Source organism: Miniopterus schreibersii (assembly GCF_964146895.1).
Source record: "Miniopterus schreibersii genome assembly, chromosome: 1".
Classification (NCBI taxonomy): Eukaryota; Metazoa; Chordata; class Mammalia; order Chiroptera; family Miniopteridae; genus Miniopterus; species Miniopterus schreibersii.
The window spans coordinates 168,394,412-168,412,406 of NC_138101.1; the positions used below are offsets into that span (position 1 = coordinate 168,394,412).

At 38.8% G+C, this 17,995-nt stretch overlaps 2 protein-coding genes across 7 annotated transcripts in view; one reads left to right on the top strand and one right to left on the bottom strand.

Moving 5' to 3' along the window:
- WDHD1 (WD repeat and HMG-box DNA binding protein 1) overlaps positions 1-11,080 on the bottom strand; it is a 56,156-nt gene extending 45,076 nt beyond the window's left edge. Inside the window, exons 1-3 of one of the 2 annotated variants that reach the window (XM_081148345.1) lie at positions 10,993-11,080; positions 10,685-10,773; positions 1,180-1,291 (exon numbers count right to left, since the gene is read on the bottom strand). In XM_081148345.1, coding sequence (XP_081004471.1) covers positions 1,180-1,291; positions 10,685-10,761 — 189 coding nt within the window. In that variant the 5' untranslated portion in view covers positions 10,762-10,773; positions 10,993-11,080. The remainder of the gene's footprint in view (positions 1-1,179; positions 1,292-10,684; positions 10,774-10,992) is intronic. The other variant, XM_081148346.1, reaches the window with a different exon arrangement.
- A 59-nt stretch (positions 11,081-11,139) lies between these two features.
- The window catches only part of SOCS4 (suppressor of cytokine signaling 4), a 29,508-nt gene continuing 22,652 nt past the window's right edge, over positions 11,140-17,995 (top strand). For 2 of the 5 annotated variants that reach the window (XR_013998387.1, XR_013998388.1), the window contains exon 1: positions 11,174-11,447. The gene's annotated coding sequence lies outside the window, so the exon portion shown is untranslated. Of the gene's footprint in view, positions 11,448-17,995 lie in introns of all 5 variants that reach the window. The other 3 variants (XM_081131429.1, XM_081131430.1, XR_013998386.1) reach the window with 2 other exon arrangements.

Here is a 17,995-nt window from a genome sequence, read left to right on the forward strand (position 1 = left end):
TAGGGACCCTCCCAGTCAGTGCCCTATATACCTCTTTATCTGGCTACTCATCTGTATCTTTTATCATAACTTTATTGTATAATAAACTGATAAACATGTTTCCCTGAGTTCTGTGAACTGCTGTAGCAAATGACACCAAGGAGGTCATGGGAACCTGCAATTTATAGCCAAGTTGAACAGAAGTTGTGGGTAACCTGGAGGCTACTACTTGTGATTGGTATTTGAAGTGGGGGACAGCTGCAGTGACTGAGCCCTTAACCTGTGGGGTCTGCACTAACTCTGGTTCATGTTGGAGTTTAACTGAATTATAGGACACCCTGCTGGTGTTTCAGAGAATTGCTTGGTGTGCTAAAAAATCAACACATCTGGTATCAGAAACGTTGTGAGTCCACATGGTAGCAGTGAGAGTTTCAAAAACACACACACACGAGTGTTTTTCCTTTACTTTTCCAAGCCCTCACTATTACTGGGATTAGCAATATTTTTCATTTTGCCAATCTTATAGGGGGAAAAAAACCCAATTGTTTAATTTGCCCTTCTTTTCTTATTAGTGAGATTTAGCTTGAATTTAATGCATGCAGTCATATATACTTCGGGTCATTTTTTCTTCTGAGAATGTGTTTCCCATTTCCCTAACCACTTGAAAAGGAGTACCTAGCCCTGAGACCACCCCATCTGCCTGAATTAGCCTGCCCTTTAAAACCTGGTTCTGTGGAGAGATTTCATCCTCCCCATACCACTCGCCCAACTTAAGGTTATTCACAAGTAAAAAGCCTAGCGGTTTTTAGAGTCTTTTTTTGCAAAGTCCTTCTGAAAACACGTCCTCACTCTCCAAGTAACCTACATTTCAAAACTTCAAAATGCTACTGAGTTGTGTGACAAAGGAGAAAAAAGGAACACTTAAACTTCTTTTTAAAAAGGTACATTTTCTTGCATATACATCAATTGGTTCACCATTAATATCTATTAATCACCTTTAACAGGCCATTCAGATTTTACCTGTAAAAATTTGGGGCACGTTACAGCATTATTACACATTTTTAAATGCTACTTAATAAGAGAAATAAACAAAATGGAATATCTATATTCAAAACTTATAAAAAAATACTTTTCATTCAAGCATAAAAAGATCACATGGCAGTACAAATTTATATCAGTTGCTATAATTGTTTTTACTACCTTCAAAGCACATGAATATGCCTTTTCTCCAACATTAATGGACTTAGGATCATCATCATCTAAGTCTTCCCAAATCCTCACATCACCATCACTTCCACAAGTCACAATACAACTGTGAAGGAAACACACTCATTAAAAAGTCACCCTGTTTTCAGGCCTATTTTTTTTAGATTGCTACTTAGTTGTCGTTTTTTAATAAAATCAAGGTATTAGAGAATAAATTTTCTCACTTTACACTCATAAGCCTCAATAACAAAGACTGCTAATCTTCTATGCTATAAAATAAAAGGTAAGTTTAATGTTCTCTTCAGTTCCTCCTTGGCATAAAAGTCTTTATTTGTAAGGTAAGTATGTAATCTCTGTAACAGCAGGGACCAGGTCTCCCTTGCTCACCATTGTGTCTCTAGCACAAAGCAGTCTCTATTATATAGAAACTTTGATAAATGTTTGTTGAATGAATAAATGGATGCAAGATCTCAATTATCCAAAGCTGATTATGCAAATGGTACCTAAAGAGCTCAAATCTTATTTTACCTTGTCTTTCAAGTGTATATTCATTCAGTATATGTCCTATCTAGACACATACAAAAGCAAATGAAATATAAAAATAACATAAAAAATGGCAAAGACGAGACATAAAAAAACTGTGGATGTTCAGAAAAAAAAGATTAACCCCACTCAGAAAATCAGAAGGGTGGTATTTACACTGGGAAGTCAAAGGATAAGTAGGATACGCTGACATTGGTGAAAAGAGCAGCTTCAAACAGACAAAACACATGAGCCAAAATATGTAGTAAAGCTTGGGGGAGTTTACCTAGAGCAGACAGTCCAGGAAATCGAGAAAGAAAATGTAAATTATGATAACCTTAATGCCAGAGTGAGGAGCTAAGGCTCCCTTGTATAGGAAATAAAATAAGAACCTTCTTGTTTTATGCATCCAGCTAGTTTAGCATTTATCCTCGATTAGTATTAGTTGCATTAAAATTGGTCAGGGAGGGGCCTGGCTGGGTGTGACTTATCGGTTGAGCATCAACCTATGATCCAGGAGATACCAGTTTGATTCCCAGTCAGGGCACATGGCTAGGTTTCAGCCCGATCCTCAATGGGGGGCCTGCTGGAGGCAGCCAATCAATGACTCCCTTATCATTGATGTTTCCATCTCTCTCTCTCCCTTCCTCTCTCTGAAATCAATAAAAATATATATATATTTTTAAAAAATGGTTGGGGTGGGTTTGACAGACCTTTTCTTTGCACTTCCAGCTTCTGTCAGGATGTCGTTTAGTAGTGTAACCAGTGCAATGAATAGAGTTCTCACTTTAACACATAGGTAAATCAGAAAGACAACCAGTGATAATTCATCTTCCTTCTCCTTCCCCTTCCCCTTCCCTTTCCTTTCCTTTCTTGATATAAATTAGCACGGCCTTTCAAGAACAACAGGTGTTAACTGATAAAGACCAAAGCGAAGTCAAACATGAATTCTTAGGGAAAGTGATTTCTTTCAGTATTCAGTGGTGATGGGAGAAGTATTTAATACTGCTATCTCTACCAACTATTTGGTCTATCAGCCATGGGAGATATAAAGTTGCAGATGCCAGTTGGTGGGGCCAGTGGGAAATAATAGTGAAATACAGTGGCATTAATGAGACAGTGGGAAAGTGAAATATAGTGGAATTAAAGAGCCAGTGGAAAATAATAGTGAAATACATTGGCATTAATGAGAAATATATGCAGGAAATAGTTAAGTAGTCCCTTGAAGAGCTTTTAGAGTAGTCTGAATTTCTTCCTACAGTATTTTTGTCATTTATTGTAGGAATAAAACTATTAATTTTATTATTGGCTATGCTTTTTAAATTTTGCAAAAACAAAAAAAAATTTTCAGTAGCAATGAAATGGAGAAATATACATCAAGTACATGTTTAATTAAAAATTAAATACTAAATTTCTGCTTCGCAAGAACTTGATAATAAAACTGTAACTTGGACAAAATCTTAGTTGATATTTACCATGGGGCCTACAGTGACACCACCAACCACAGGAAAATCAGAAGACAACTGCTGAAGAAGCATCAGCATCTACTTCATAAGTTGTAATTATCTTGAGACTGTCTGAAAACCATGCTTGTCTAGCTACCCAGTGAGTCTGCATCTTGTCAATCATGACTTTGCTGTCCAACAGAACTTTCTGATGATGGAAATGCTCTACATCTGGCTACTGAGCCATTGAAATGTGGCTAGTGGGACTGAGAAACTGAATTTTTAACTTAATTTTAATTAACTTAAATCTAAATAGCTACAAGTGGCTAGTAACTACTGTATTAGGCAGTGCAACACTAAAACAAATGACAGTTGTTCTAAATTAATTTTGTTGATTTTTCATTCTAAGTTTTCTAGTGCAAGTATGAAAAGTGAAGTGAAAGCTGTTAATGTGTTGTTTCCATTAGTAAAAGAAATCTTCAAACAGTTAAATGATATTGGTTTTATATCAATGTCTTCAGAGGTTTGAAACAGAAAGTGAATCAGATTAATTCCAATAATGGTTTGGTTTTCCCTTCAGTTCATGGAAACAAAGTACAGCTTCTGTAAATTCATCCTGTTGAAAGTGAAACACCTGATATTGGGAATTGTATCTAACTTCATTTAAAAAGTTCAATGCTAAAGATAAAATTCTTAATTTTTACAGTAATAATATACATTCTCATAGAGCACAACACTTGTAAAAACAATGCGCTTACTAATCTATAAAACATATATGTACTTGGAACTGAAATTATAATTCATAATTGTGTCCAAATGAGCTGTGACAATATACCAATCAAAACTGAAGTCATACTTGTCAGATTTTTAGGTAATTTTACTTGAATAAACAAATATTTTGTAACAAACTGATATTAAATATACAAAAATACTTCAACATTGCATGTGCTTTCTCTGCCACCTATCATCAATTACATTTTTAAGCCCTGACTGGTGTGGCTCAGTTGGTTGAGCGTCCCATGCACTGAAAGGTCGCCGGTTCGATTTCAGGTTGGGGCACATACCCAGGTTGTGGGTTTGATCCCTGGACAGAGTGTTTGCTAGAGGCAACTGATCAATATTTCTCTGTCACTCCCCCTACCCTTCTCTCTCTAAAAAAAGAAGAAAATCAATCAATCAGTGAACATGTTCTCAGTGAGGGCTCAAACAAACAAAAATTTTCAAATTAGATCTTTAATATATCTGAGCCTTTGAAAAGTGACTTTATAAAACCTGTGCCATATAATGATGGTATTATTATTGGAAACAGTCCTTTAAATCTTAGTTGCATTTTGTTCAAAATCAGAAATCTTTCATCAAAGCACTCAACTTAAGCCTTTGAAGCTTTTAGTGCCATGCAATTAATGAAAACAAAGCTATGTACAGGAAGACACTGAAATTTATCCCTATAAAAGCAAATACAAACTGAACAAATTGTGCATTAAAAGCTGAAACAGTGAATGATTTAATTTTGAAATTCTGTAATTGCACTTTGGAATATGTTGACTTGTGAAAAGAATGTTCTGATGAACCCTTTTTAACAGTATAAATTTATGTTCTATGCCAGAATGAAGTGAAATTAAGTAGGCTTAACATCTGTGAAATATTCAAAGGAATCACAGAGACAACTTACTTGATGAGTTTTGTCTTTAAAAATATTGAAAACTTTATTATTGGAAAAGGGTGCTCTGAATGCAGGTAAAAAGAACCTAAACAAATACTGAAGTGAAAATATTTATACATTTCAATTAAAATAAAGTTTTAAAAATTGAGACTCTTGCCCAGCTGGGCGTGGATCAGCGGTTGAACACTGACCTAGGATCCAGGAGATCGGGGTTCGATTTCCGGTCAGGGCACATGCCCGGGTTATGGGCTGCAGCCAACCAATGACTCTCATCATTGATGTTTCTGTATCTCTCTTTCCATCTCCTTTCCTCTCTCTGAAATCAATAAAGATATATTTTAAAAAAATAAAAATAAAAAAATTTGAGACTCTTGCCCTGCCGGTGTGCTCAATTGGTTGGGTGTTGGCCCATCCACTGGAAGGTTCCCAGTTCGATTCCTGGTCAGGGCACATGCCTGGGTTGCAGGCTTGATCCCCAGTAGGGGGCGTGGAGGAAGCAGCTGATCAATGTTTCACTCTCACATCAATATTTCTCTCTCCCTTCCTCTTTAAAAAAAATAAAAAAATAAAAAAATTTGAGACTCTTCAATTTAGCAGAATTTGCTCTGAACTTCCTAGGTACATGAGAACCTAAACAGAGTATTTTCTTACTGAAAAATACTGTGATCTAAAGAAAAGAATTAACTGAAGGTCTCACTTCAAATTTATTAACCATATAATGCAACTCTGAAAATGACTGCAGCCAATTCTTTAAGAATAAAAGACCACATTGAAAAAAATTTTTTTTTCCAAAAAATATCAGCAACATGTTAGAGACAGACTGAAAAAATTGATTAAAGTACATGAATATGTATGAAGAATGACTATTCTACTTATGTTAGTGTTTAGATTATATGTTTAGTGTTGTGGGGGGTTTTTAAGGGTTTTTTAAAATTGAATTTTAGAGAGAGAGGAAGAGAGTGGGGGGAGAGAGAAAAGCATGGATGTGAGAGAGAAACATCGATCAGCTGCGCCCTGCACACTCGGGCATATGCCCTGGCCTGGATCCACTCAACCCACTGAGCCACACCGATCAGGGGTATGTTTAATGTTTAGATTATTAATGTAAAAAGATTTTTTAAATATTTAATGTCACAAATGTTTTTTAGAAAAAAATGTTGAAATAGTTTTTAAATAAAAATGTTATAGACCTACCAAAACTAGTTTTTGAATAGAAATGTTATAGACCTACCAAAACAGGATAATTTGCCAATCAATAAATAATTCAAAATATTATCATTTTAATTGTAATATTCTTGAAATCCTTCTCCCCATTCTCAAAGATGTCCTAATTTAAATGATAAATTAAGAAATCCCCTGTAAGTTTCTGAGCATCAGGACTAATTCTAATAATGCCTTTATCTTCTTTAGTACATAACTACAAAAAGCCAATGATTATGAAGGCATTTCTCACCATCTGGATTCTCTATCCTCACAGAGCAATGTTCTTCCCTCATGGAACCACCCCTTCCTAACCCTTCCACTGGGCCTCATGAGATTCATGGTCAGGCACCAGCAAAATTTCTATTTCAACTCTTTTTCTGAACATTCCTCTAAGGACCTTGCTTCCTCTTAAGCCCTCTTAAGTGGTGTGATTTCTTTTCTACATCCTTCTGGGACCTAGAGGTGGGCCTTCCTTGCATTTCATTCATTACCACTTGCATTCTATCGCCACACCTTCTCTTTAATAATTTAAAAAAAAAAAAAAAGCTTGAAACTGCCATCAGACCACCTATAGATTCTTAAAGAGAAATCCCCCTAGTTCCCTAACAAGTTTTAGCACAAGGCTCACTGTTATTTTCTAACACTATTTGTATCATAATTCTTAAGTGTTTTCAATATCCATATAGGTGAATATAAGTCTTCTGATACTCAATTTTGTCTTCTGCCCCCTCTCAGAGTCCCACAGTCATAGACTAGATTTTGTCTTTACCAATATAGCTACTGCTCCATAATCTCAATTTCAATCATCCTAATAACTTATGTTATCACCTGATACCCTTAATACCCTAGACATCTTTAATATCCTAACTCTAACAATTTTCTTAAAAATATGTCTTTACTGATTTCAGAGAGAGGAAGGGAGAGGGAGAGACAGAAACATCAATGATGAGAGAGTCACTGATTGGCGGCCTCCTGCACCTCCCCCCCACTGGGGATCGAGCCTGCAACCTGGGCATGTGCCCTGACAGGGAATCAAACCTTGACCTCCTGATCATACATAGGTCAATGTTCAACTGCTGAGCCACGCCGGCTGGGCCTAACTCTAACAATTTTTTAAATTCTATTAGGATCTACATTCTACTGAAACTACCTTTTCACCATCTCTCCCTTCAAGTTCTCACATCCCTCCTAAACTGGCTTAAATTCCACAGTCTGTTACTAATATCACTCCTCTGCATCACCCTCAAACCCCTTGGCTCTCTTTGACTTTGTAATACTTACCAGGCAAAATCCCAGCCCTGGTTAAATCCAACTCTCTGCCTATTATTAAATTTGCACTCACAGAACTAAATACGGCTGAAGAAAAACATATAACCAGGTTATATGTCTCACTTTAAATTTATGATTACTAACCTGAAGTAGGCCTTTAGTGATGCACAGCAATCCAACTAGATTCCCTGGATCATTCAGTTTTCCATCTCTTCTATCTATCTATCTATTCTTTTTTCAAACCTCCGCCTCCTCCCCACTTTCAACTAATGCTTTTACGTCCTATTCACTGAGAAAACAGAAACAATCTATAGAAACTGTCCACATGTTCTCCCCATCCCTTCTAGATGCTCCTTTGCTCCACATATGAATTTGACCATGCTCCTCCTACCTTTGGCCAATCTCCCTCTTATACACAATATACTAGCCCCTCATACCTAATCAGGACATCACTACAGCAATTCAACCCCCTTCCGCTACAAAATCAATTTATCCCTCTCTATTGGATCATCTCCAGTCATATATATGGTGTAACCTTGCTCCCCTTCAAATAAAACAAAAATCTTTCCTGATCCCACATTCCTATCCAACTACCCTCATTCTTTGAGTGTCATACTCACTAACTCCAATTTCTGCCTTCTCTTGAATCCACTGAAACAAGGTTTTCATCTTTAAAAAGTGATTTTAGAGAGAGGGGAGGAGGAATGGAGGAAGAGGGAAAAAAGGAGAGAGAGAGAAGGGGACAAGGGAGAGAGAGACAGACAGACATCGATTTTGTTGTTCCACTTACTTATGCATTCATTATTTGCTTCTGGTATGTACCCTGACAGGAGATCAAAGCCACAACCTTGGTATATCTGGACAACACTCTAACCAACTAAGCTATCCGCCTAGGGCAAGGTTTTCATTCTTACCTCTCCATTAAAAGGACTCAAAATCATCCATGTCCACCATCACTAAAGCTAATGGTGAATTCTCAGTCCTCAATTTGACCACCAGCAGTATTTGACACAGTTTATAAATGTCCTCCTCAAAATGCTTACTTCATTTGGCTTCTAGACCTCATTCTTATATCCTGGTTTTCTATTTTTCTAGCCACCCCCTTAGTTTGCTTAAATGGATCCTCCTCCTCTAATTTCATCTTTAAATATTTTGAATTGTTTCAGGGCATACCCCTTGAATCTTTTTTCTTAACTACATTCATTCCCTCCCTAGGTGATTTCATCCAAGTTCATAGCATTAAATATCATCTCGATATTGACAACTCCCACATTTAACTTTCTAGCCAAGACCTCAATCCTGAATTCCAGGAGGCATCAGCTAAAGATAGAGATTTCTATCTCTAGTTCACATTTCTTCTCTGAGCTTTACACCCATTTATTCAGTTGTCTACTTCTCTAGTCAAATAGCTCAAAGAAATCCTACACTAATCATGTCTAAAAGCAAACTCATAATCTCCACCCTCATTCTACCTCTGAATATGCTCCTCTCCAAGTGTTTTAAACATCTGTGAATGGCACTATCACTTCCCCAAATGTAACATCCAGAATTGCATAGTATCCTAGACACCTCCCTCTCCTTCATCCTTAGTATCTGATCCATCCTGTTGATTTTACCTGTTAAATGTTTCCCGAATGTATCCTTTTCTACATTCCCATGTCTACTCTAGTCCGAGCTTCCATCACATGAACCAGACTAATACAGATACCTTCTAATAGTCTCTCTGCATCCACTTCTGCTCCTTTTCCTCCATGCATCTTCTCAAAAACAAGAGTCTGATCATATCTCCTCTCAGCTTCAAATCTTTAATACCCTCCTACTACTTTTATTATAAAATTAAGATTCCTTAATAAAGCCCAAAGGCCTTGGATAGGACGTCCACTGTCTACCTTCACAAATTCACCTCATGTCAATCTCTGCAACACTGTCCACATTTTAGCATCACTAGGTTTCTTTCAGTCCCTTGAGTGTACCACAGTCTCTACTCCCACTGGGCCTTTGCACATGGTATTCCCTCTTTCTCGAATACCAACACCACCACCCCACTACCACCACTTATTTCTTTATACTTCTTAATGAGTATTCGATCTTCAGATCTCATCTCAAGAAATACTTCCTCATGGATCTGGCCAGATAGTTCAGCTGTGTAGAGCATCATCCTGATACACCAAGGATGCAGGTTTGATACCTGGTCAGGGCACATATAAGTATCAACCAATGAATGTATAAATAAGTGTAACAACAAATCTCTCTCTCAAAAATCAATTAAAATAAGTAAATAAAAAGAAACACTTCCTTGGAGAAGCCTTCCTTGCCTCTTAAAACTAGATCAACTTCCTCTCATTTAGGCTTATCACTGCACATATCGTTTAATATTTCCAAGTGCATTTCTAAGTGTAGATTTATTTTATGTGGTTTATTGTGCTCAATGTCAATCTAAAAAGACCTTAAAGTCAATGAAGGAACAGATTGTGCTTTGTTTACACTATTGTATTTTTAGCCTTCAGTGGAATAGACATGTAAATATTTTTTTCAACGAAAATATCAACACAGAAGTGACAGAGTTGGACAGTGCTGCATAGGAATGGGATTTAGGAACTTTTAATAAAAGGGACCAAAATAGTCCTGGCCAAGTGGCTCAATTTGTTGAAGTGTCCTCTTGTACACCGAAAGGTTTCAAGTTTGATTCCTGGTCAGGGCAGATACCTAGGTTGAGGGTTCAATCCCAGGTCAGGGCTCATATGGGAGGCCACTTATGGGAGGCAACCGATCAATGCTTCTCTCTCACATCAACATTCCTTTCTCTCTCCCCCCCTCTCTCCCCCTTACTCTCTCTCTCAAAATCAATGAAAACATATCGGGTGAGGATTTGGGGAAAAAAGGGGGGAGGGCTGGTGGGATCTGGTCCCCTGGGAAAAATATCATCATAGGACTCACACAAAGAAAATAAATTGGGGGTGGGGTGGGGTGGTAAAGCCATCAGAAAGTTAAAAACAACAAAAAAGGAAATAGCATCATGAAAGGTAAGGGCAGATAAAATACAAAAAAGAAAGGGCCACTGAATTTGACAAGTAGGCACCTAGCAATCTGACAAAAAAACTAATAATGTGAGATGTGGTAAGGAAGTGAACAAAGGTAAAATACAGAAGAAAGCTCACATCTTTCCAACTCCCTTGGAAGTAAGGTTATAGACTGGTTAACTATTTTGATATCCTTAAACTACCATGACGGTCCGTATAGAACAATAAATCTAAGGAAAATGTATGTGCCATTTTATATTTCAACCTTATTTCTATTTGTACGAGTTGTTTTGGGCCGACTGCTTATATAAACATGTAAAAATGAATGTTCTAATATTTACACCCGAAACGGCTTTTTGCTTCTCAAAGTACTTTACCTCCCAGAATCATCAAAACAGACATCTGTGTGTCCCTCCGTATGTCCGTATCTCATCGGCTTCTGTGTGGCAGGCATCTTTTCCTTCACCTACGTGAAAGACTTTTATAAAACCCGGTATTCTTTTAAAAGAGAAAAAGCCGGGGGCTGGAAAAGAAAGGTGGTTAGCCGCCCTACGGGCACGCTCTCGACAGCCCCTTTTCCCCCACCCGAGTGGCACAAAGAGAAAAAAACGGAGGGCCTGTCAGGCAAAACGCCGGGAAGAAAACACGTCTCTCTCCGGCACGAGAAGCGAGAGGAAAGACTCACCAAGGTGCCGGAGCCTCCGCGACTGAAGAACCGAGAGGCAACCACCGGCGCCGAGACTCTTCCCGCGCTCCGGCGCGCTCGCCACACTGCGCCTGCGCGGGCCCGCCCCGGCCCAGCGCTAATTCAGACCCAAGGTCGCGGGCTGGTGACGTCACTGCTCTTCGCTGCAAAGAATAAAAGCTGGCTGCTGGGGGAGTGAGAAAGAAAGGGAGGGAGCCGAACACGGAAGTGGTGGTAGCGCCGGGGGAGCAAGTGGAGGCGGCGACAGCGACGTCACAGACAGGAACCCAGCGCAGAGAGGTGGGAGCTTGCAGAAAGGCAGCCGCCTGGTAGGACCTACATGAGGTGCCGGAGCGGCTGGGCCTCCCTTCTCCACCTCAGCGAGCACCCAGACTGATGGCGGTGGTGATGGCGGCTGTTACTCGGCCGGCCCCAGTGAAACTGAGCTCGGAGAGGTGAGTGGGGGAAGGGTGGTTGCTGCCTGGCCTTGCTGATTGGGGTCCGCTCCTACCTTTCAGGCTCCTCACGTGCAACCATTTCCGGGACCCAGTACGGGTCCAGCCCCTCCTTGACGTCCGGTGGAGAATGTGATCTTTGGGCATCTTCTCTAGAAAAGGCGGCGAGACCCTTCTCAAGACTTTAATCTTGGCATCCTTCGCACCCTCACCTTGTCATTTTTATAAAGATAATATAGAGGGAAAACTTAATCACAATTTGTGGTCCTTGGAAGTTTGGCGAGTACATTAACGCGTAATCCTGGGGACTCTACATATATCCCTGAAAAAGAAAGTTGGGTTTCCCTGTTCAGACCCCACTTAAAGTTCGCTGAAGTGCGTATTTGGATCTAAAAGAGGAGCTAGAACTAAACTGTGTTGTTGGATACTTCTTTCGGTCTCTTATGCTTTGCTTGTGTCTTCACGTTCTTCATGTTAGTAGACCGGTCTCCGATGAAAACCTTCACAAAGATGTGTGTGTGTGTGTGTGTGTGTGTGTGTGAGTGACCCAACACTTAGCCTCAGTCATACATTGTTCATGACATAAGTGAGACGTTTTTCTGTTTTTCGATCTGGTTCCAGTTTGAAAGGTTGCAAACGCATAGTTAAGACAAGCCGTGGTATTGTTCTTACCGTGGTGGCATAGTGTCAGGGGTTGTTTTGAGTACCGGGGCTTCAAATAGGCTTGCTAGACACTGAGGTTTGGTATATGAATGAAGAGGAAGAGTGATTGGCTGAAAAAGAACTTGGGGATCTGTGGGAAAATAACCAACCTATTGTTGAATTCCCTCTAGAGAGAATTCATCTCTGAGTGACTTAATATTATTTATAGATCATTCGTTTTTTAGATATACTGATTTATAACATTTTTTATCCAAGTAAATATCACTGGATAGACAATAGGGTTCAAGCTGAACTCTGACATTGTTCATCTCTATATTGAATAAATCATGATGAGATTTCAGTGGTAGTGTTATTCAGAGCTCAGCATAAGAAGAATTTGCAAACTGAAACAAGAGTTATAGCTATAAAATGCCCTAACTATAGTATCTATGGTACCGTTTGACTTTAAAATTATGAGTACTGTGCACATTTCTGTCCATTTGCTTTGCTTAGCAGTCAAGCCATTTGACTCATAGGGTAAAGAAAATTTTCCTTTACAAATTTCACATATATGAAAAGAGCTTGGGCTTTAGAGTCAAACAGCCCTAGGTTTTACTTTTGACTTTGACAGTTACTCGTTGTGTGACGCTGAATATGCTCCTTTAGTTTTTCAGAATGTCAGGTTCCTCATCCCTAAAATGTAAATGATACCTACCTCTATCATGTTGCTAAAGTATATAGGAGATATTCGTGGATGTATAAAACTAATTATTATTAATGTGTCTTGTTAACAGGACACTTTGGGTGAGCATTTAGTGGTCTCACTTAAAATGGAGTCTGGCCTGGCCGGCGAGGCTCCGTGGTTGAACACCCACCTATGATCCAGGCTAATGAGGTTGGATTCCTGGTCAGGGCACATGCCCCGGTTGTGACTTCAATGCCCAGCTGGGGGCGTGCAGGAGGCAGTGGATCTATGACTATCTCATTGATGTTTTTCTCTCTCACCCTCTTCCTTCTTCTCTCTCTGAAATCAATAAAAATATATATTTTTTAAAAAGTAAAAGATGTAATCTTGTTTTTGCTAGTATATTTTTACAATTCTGTTTCAGTTTCAGTCAAATGCCTGCAAATTTTAATGTCTCCAATGAGTTCATGGTCTTTTTGAGGAAAACAGACATTCAAATAAAATGTACAAGATGATAGTGCAGTAATGAAATGTGTGACGTAAATGTTAGCAAAATTTCTGGTTAAGATCATATAGCTTTTTTTAGAAAAATAATTTTTTATTTTTTGTTTTTAAAGAGAGAGAAACAATGTGACAGAACATTGATCTGTGGTCTCCTGCATGCCCCCTACTAGAGATTGTACCCCAGACCTGGGCATGTATCCTGACTGGGAATCTAACCAGTGACCTCTTGGTGTATGGGACGATGCTCAATCCACTGAGCCACACCAACCTGGCAAGATCACATAGCTTTTTAAAAAGAAACCAATGTAGTTGTCTGTCACTGATATGGCTGTCAAAATTTTACAAATGGGTGTATTTATCATTAACAGTGCATGTCTTGCAGAAGTGGGTAGCTGAATGAACTCACTAAAAATGATGCCAAGGTCACAGACTCAACTGCAGTGAAGTTAGTTAGCTTTGCTCTGTTGTGACCACTCATAGTACCCTTAGGCTCACAAATATTGTTGGTCTCAGGGTAATGGGATGAGGAAACATGAATATATTACCATTCCACTGATGGTAATATCTACATAAATAATAATTATCACAATGTTACAATCAGTTTATCTAAGATGCATATCAGTATTTCCTTATGGAAGGAGTTTTAAATATACCTTTTCTATAAAATATGTACTTTATATAAAATCATTAATCCTGTGAAAGTGAGTGTAACGATAACAGGAAAACAGAGTATTGGAAAAATAACACTGAAGGGAGTAGAAATCCGAAGGTTTTTATCTCTGAAAGTATCCTAAAACTTGCCAGCCTTTTAAATTTATTTTTGGAGGAATTAATTCTTGCACATGTATAAACCTCCTAGGATATAAAAGGAAATACAGTAAAAGTCCTACTCCTAGCTAACTAGTTCTCCCTAAAAACAGCCAGTATTTGAGTCTTATGTTGTTACATTAACACTGGATCCTTAACTATAGCATGACAGATATAATCACTGTTTATCAATGAAAAAAACTGAGACTCAGAAAGTTTGCAATTGGTACAAGGTCACACTCCTACCGGATGTCAGAGCTACAAATAGAACCCAGGACTTTTACCTTCTAATCCAAGATAGTCTTAAACTACACTGCTTCTCCAAATCATACCTGTTGCCATAAAACTTAGACTTTAGTGAAACATACCAGAGTGTGAAAACAATTTTATTAAAGTCTAGAGTCACCTTACACTAGTTTGTAGGTAAAACTTGTTTCCTACAAAGCTTAAATGTAAGCATATGTAATTATTATAAAGCAAGGAAAAGAATAATCTATAATCAGTTAAAACATTTTTTTGCCTTCTGTTTCTGTTGAAATCTATTAAGTTAGCTTGCAAAAACTACAAAACTTATATAATTAAAGTTTGGTTGTATACACCCATAATATTTTTAAAGAATTTAAAATGTTAAGACTTTTTAAAAGTAGCATGTTTATACCCTGGCCAGTGTTGCTCAGTGGTTCAGTTGTTGGCCCTGCACTGAGTCTCAGGTTTGATTCCCAGTCAAGGGCTCATAACCTGGGTTGCAGGCTCGATCCCCGGCCCAGGTCAGGGCACATGCAGGAGGCAACCAATTGATGTGTTTCTTTCACATCGATGTTTCTTTCCCTCTCTCTCTCTCTCTCCTCCTCCCTCCCACTCTCTCAAAAAATCAATGGAAAAAATATCCTCAGATGAGGATTAACAATAAATAAATAAAATAGCATGTTTATTATCAGAAGTAATATAAAGTGCTTTATCGTATTTCAGAAATGCTGAAGCACCTTCATCCTCAGTTTTTTGATGTGCAGATTTTCTAGCCTTATATATAAGTATCCTTTGTTTCACCTCTTTCCTTTTTTAATCTTAATTTTGCTACTTTCCCACCTTTCATTTTTACAAATTAGCTTCTACATGAAAAGTTATGAGTAGTAATTGAAAGCAGTGAATATGTCTTTTCATTAATCTTGATGTATGCTGTTTTCATACATTTTAATCCTGGCAGTAAAAACACGAGGCAGCTGGCATTATTCAGACTTTACAGGGGGACATTGAAGCTAAATGAGGTTTTTTAAATTAGTTGACTAGTGAAAAAGTCTTAATTTTAGCCTGTGTTTGATGATTTTGCAGCTCATGCTATTTCATCTGTACCATGATCATTTTAAACATAGTATAGTAAAAACTGCAGATTTTGTATGAAGCTTTAAAACTTTAAAATTTTCTCTTAAACTGAATTGCTCTTATAGGGAAAATAGACTTCAAGGAAACAAGCCAAAATGTCTAAATTGACTGCCTAATTGAATTACAGTTGACCCTTGAACAACTCAGGAGTTAGGGGCCACAATCACCTGCCCCCACACTCAGTCAAAAATCTGAGTATGACTTTTGACTCCCCCAAAACTTAACTAATAGTCTACTGAAAGGTTAATGTCGGTGGTGCGCGGGCAGGCTAAATGGCCATCTCAGACAGCTGAATAAAGAAAAATTTATTTAAATAAAAGGGGGTGGGGATAACGTAAGGGAAGGGCTACACAGCATTAAGCCAAAGGGTATTGGGTCCATGATGGCAGCAAAAATATACTTGGGATAGTGAAACAAGGAAGAGCATAGAAGAGGTAACAGGAGAGCCTAGACTGGGCTGCTTTGGCTCACTGAGGAGTCAGAGAGAGAAGGGGGCCTTGGAGACAGGTTCAGGAGGTAAGCCCGGGATGAGCTGCCGCTGCCCATTGCTCCCCTGGTTGCAAGTCTCCTGGGGTCCCCTCGGAGGGAAAAAGGGGAATGGAGATGGTATTGGTATGCTCCCCTCATGGGGAGCTCACTCATGAATCTTTTGTCCTGAGTGTGTGTATCTTTCTTGCAGGTGGAAATCTTAAGGGAGGTCTCAGGGGAGTGTCTCAAAAGAATATTTATCAGCTTTCCAGGTGTGCTCTTTCAGGGTCATGGTCTCCACTGATTGGTGGGTGCCAGGGCAGGGAGGGGGTCATTAGTCAATGTGTCTGGTCCTGAGGCGGCCATTGGGGAGCCACTTGTCCGGTTTTGCCTGATTTTCTGGGCCTGGAGCTAAAATACAGCTGAGGCCTAGATGTTATCTTTAGGGAGGAAACACTAAGGGGGCCTAAACTGCATGACCAGGGATATGCTGGGGTAGGATAGGTTGCCCTGGGGACAAGGTTCTTGTTTTGCCCCTTACTAGGCATCTGGGGCTTCCTGCCCTGGTAAGCTTCTGTACCTGGGTTTCTATACCTGGCCCATCTAACACCTACTGTTGACCATAAGCCTATCTATTAACACATATTTCTTATTTTATATATACATATATGTTTTTACAATAAAGTAAGCTAGAGAAAAGAATATTGTTAAGAAAGTCATGAGGAAGAGAAATATATTTATAGTAGTGTATGTATTTATTGGGAAAAAAATCTACATATAACTGGACCCATGCAGTTCAAACATGTGTTCCTCAAGGGTCAACTGTATAGTATTTTTCCCTTTTTATTGATTGATTGATTGATTCTTTGAGAGAGTGAAAGAGAGGCCGATTTGTTGTTCCACCCATCTATGCATTCATTGGTTGATACTTGTATGTGCCCTGACTGGGGATCAAACCTGAAACCTTGCTTAGCCTGGCATGGCACAACGGTTGAGCATCGACTTAGGATCCAGGAGATTTTGGTTCGATTCCCGGTGAGGGCACATGTGTGGGTGCAGGCTCGATCCCCAGTCAGGGGCATGCAGGAGGCAGCCAATCAATGATACTCTCATCATTGATGTTTCTCTCGCTCCCTCTCTCTTCCTCTATCTGAAATCAGTAAAGATATATTTAAAAAAACAGAAAAACCCTGAAACCTTAGTGCTCTAACCAACTGAGCTACCTGGACAGGGTTGTTTTTCCTCTTTTTAAAACTTTTCTGAATGTTTCATTTATTTTATAATGAGCATGTATTGTTTTTATAGTTAAAAAATTATAAATTACAAGTAAAAATATATCTGTACAATCCGATTTATTCTCTAAAGTACTATAATAGTATATCTTAAATATTGTGGTTTCTAAGAGTCTGTTAAGGTTCTTCCACTTTTAGAAGTCCATGTACTGCCAGCTTTTAGTTTTCTGCTCTCTCTTAACTCTAGATCAATGATTTTCAACCTTTTTCATCTCGTGGCACACATAAACTAATTACTAAAATTCTGTGGCACACCAAAAAATATATTTTTGCCAATCTGACCAAAAATTAGGTATAATTTTTTTTATAGTTTGTTGATTTTTAGAAAGAGAGGAAGGGAGGGGGAGAGAGAGAGAAACATCAGTGAGAGAGTACAACACTGATCTGTTGCCTCCTGCACACCCCCTCCTGGGGATTGAGCCTGCAACCTGGGCATGTGCCCTTGACTGTAAGTGGAACCGGCAATCTCCTGGAGCATGGGATGAAACCCAACCAACTGAGCTAGGGTAGGTATAATTTTGATTCATTCACACGCATGGCTATTGTGTTGGCTGTTGTCATTTTTTTATTTGACATTCTAAGGAAAAAGAGGTCAGTGCCCCTAACAGCCAAGTATTGCATGTTTTAAATATTCTTGTGGTACACTGGTTGAAAATCACTGCTCTAGATTATCTTCCTTCAGTTACAGGTTACTAGACATTTCTCTTTAGCTAGCATGTTCAGGAAATGTACACTCATTTTAATATTAGCCCAAGTTAAGTGGTTCCCCA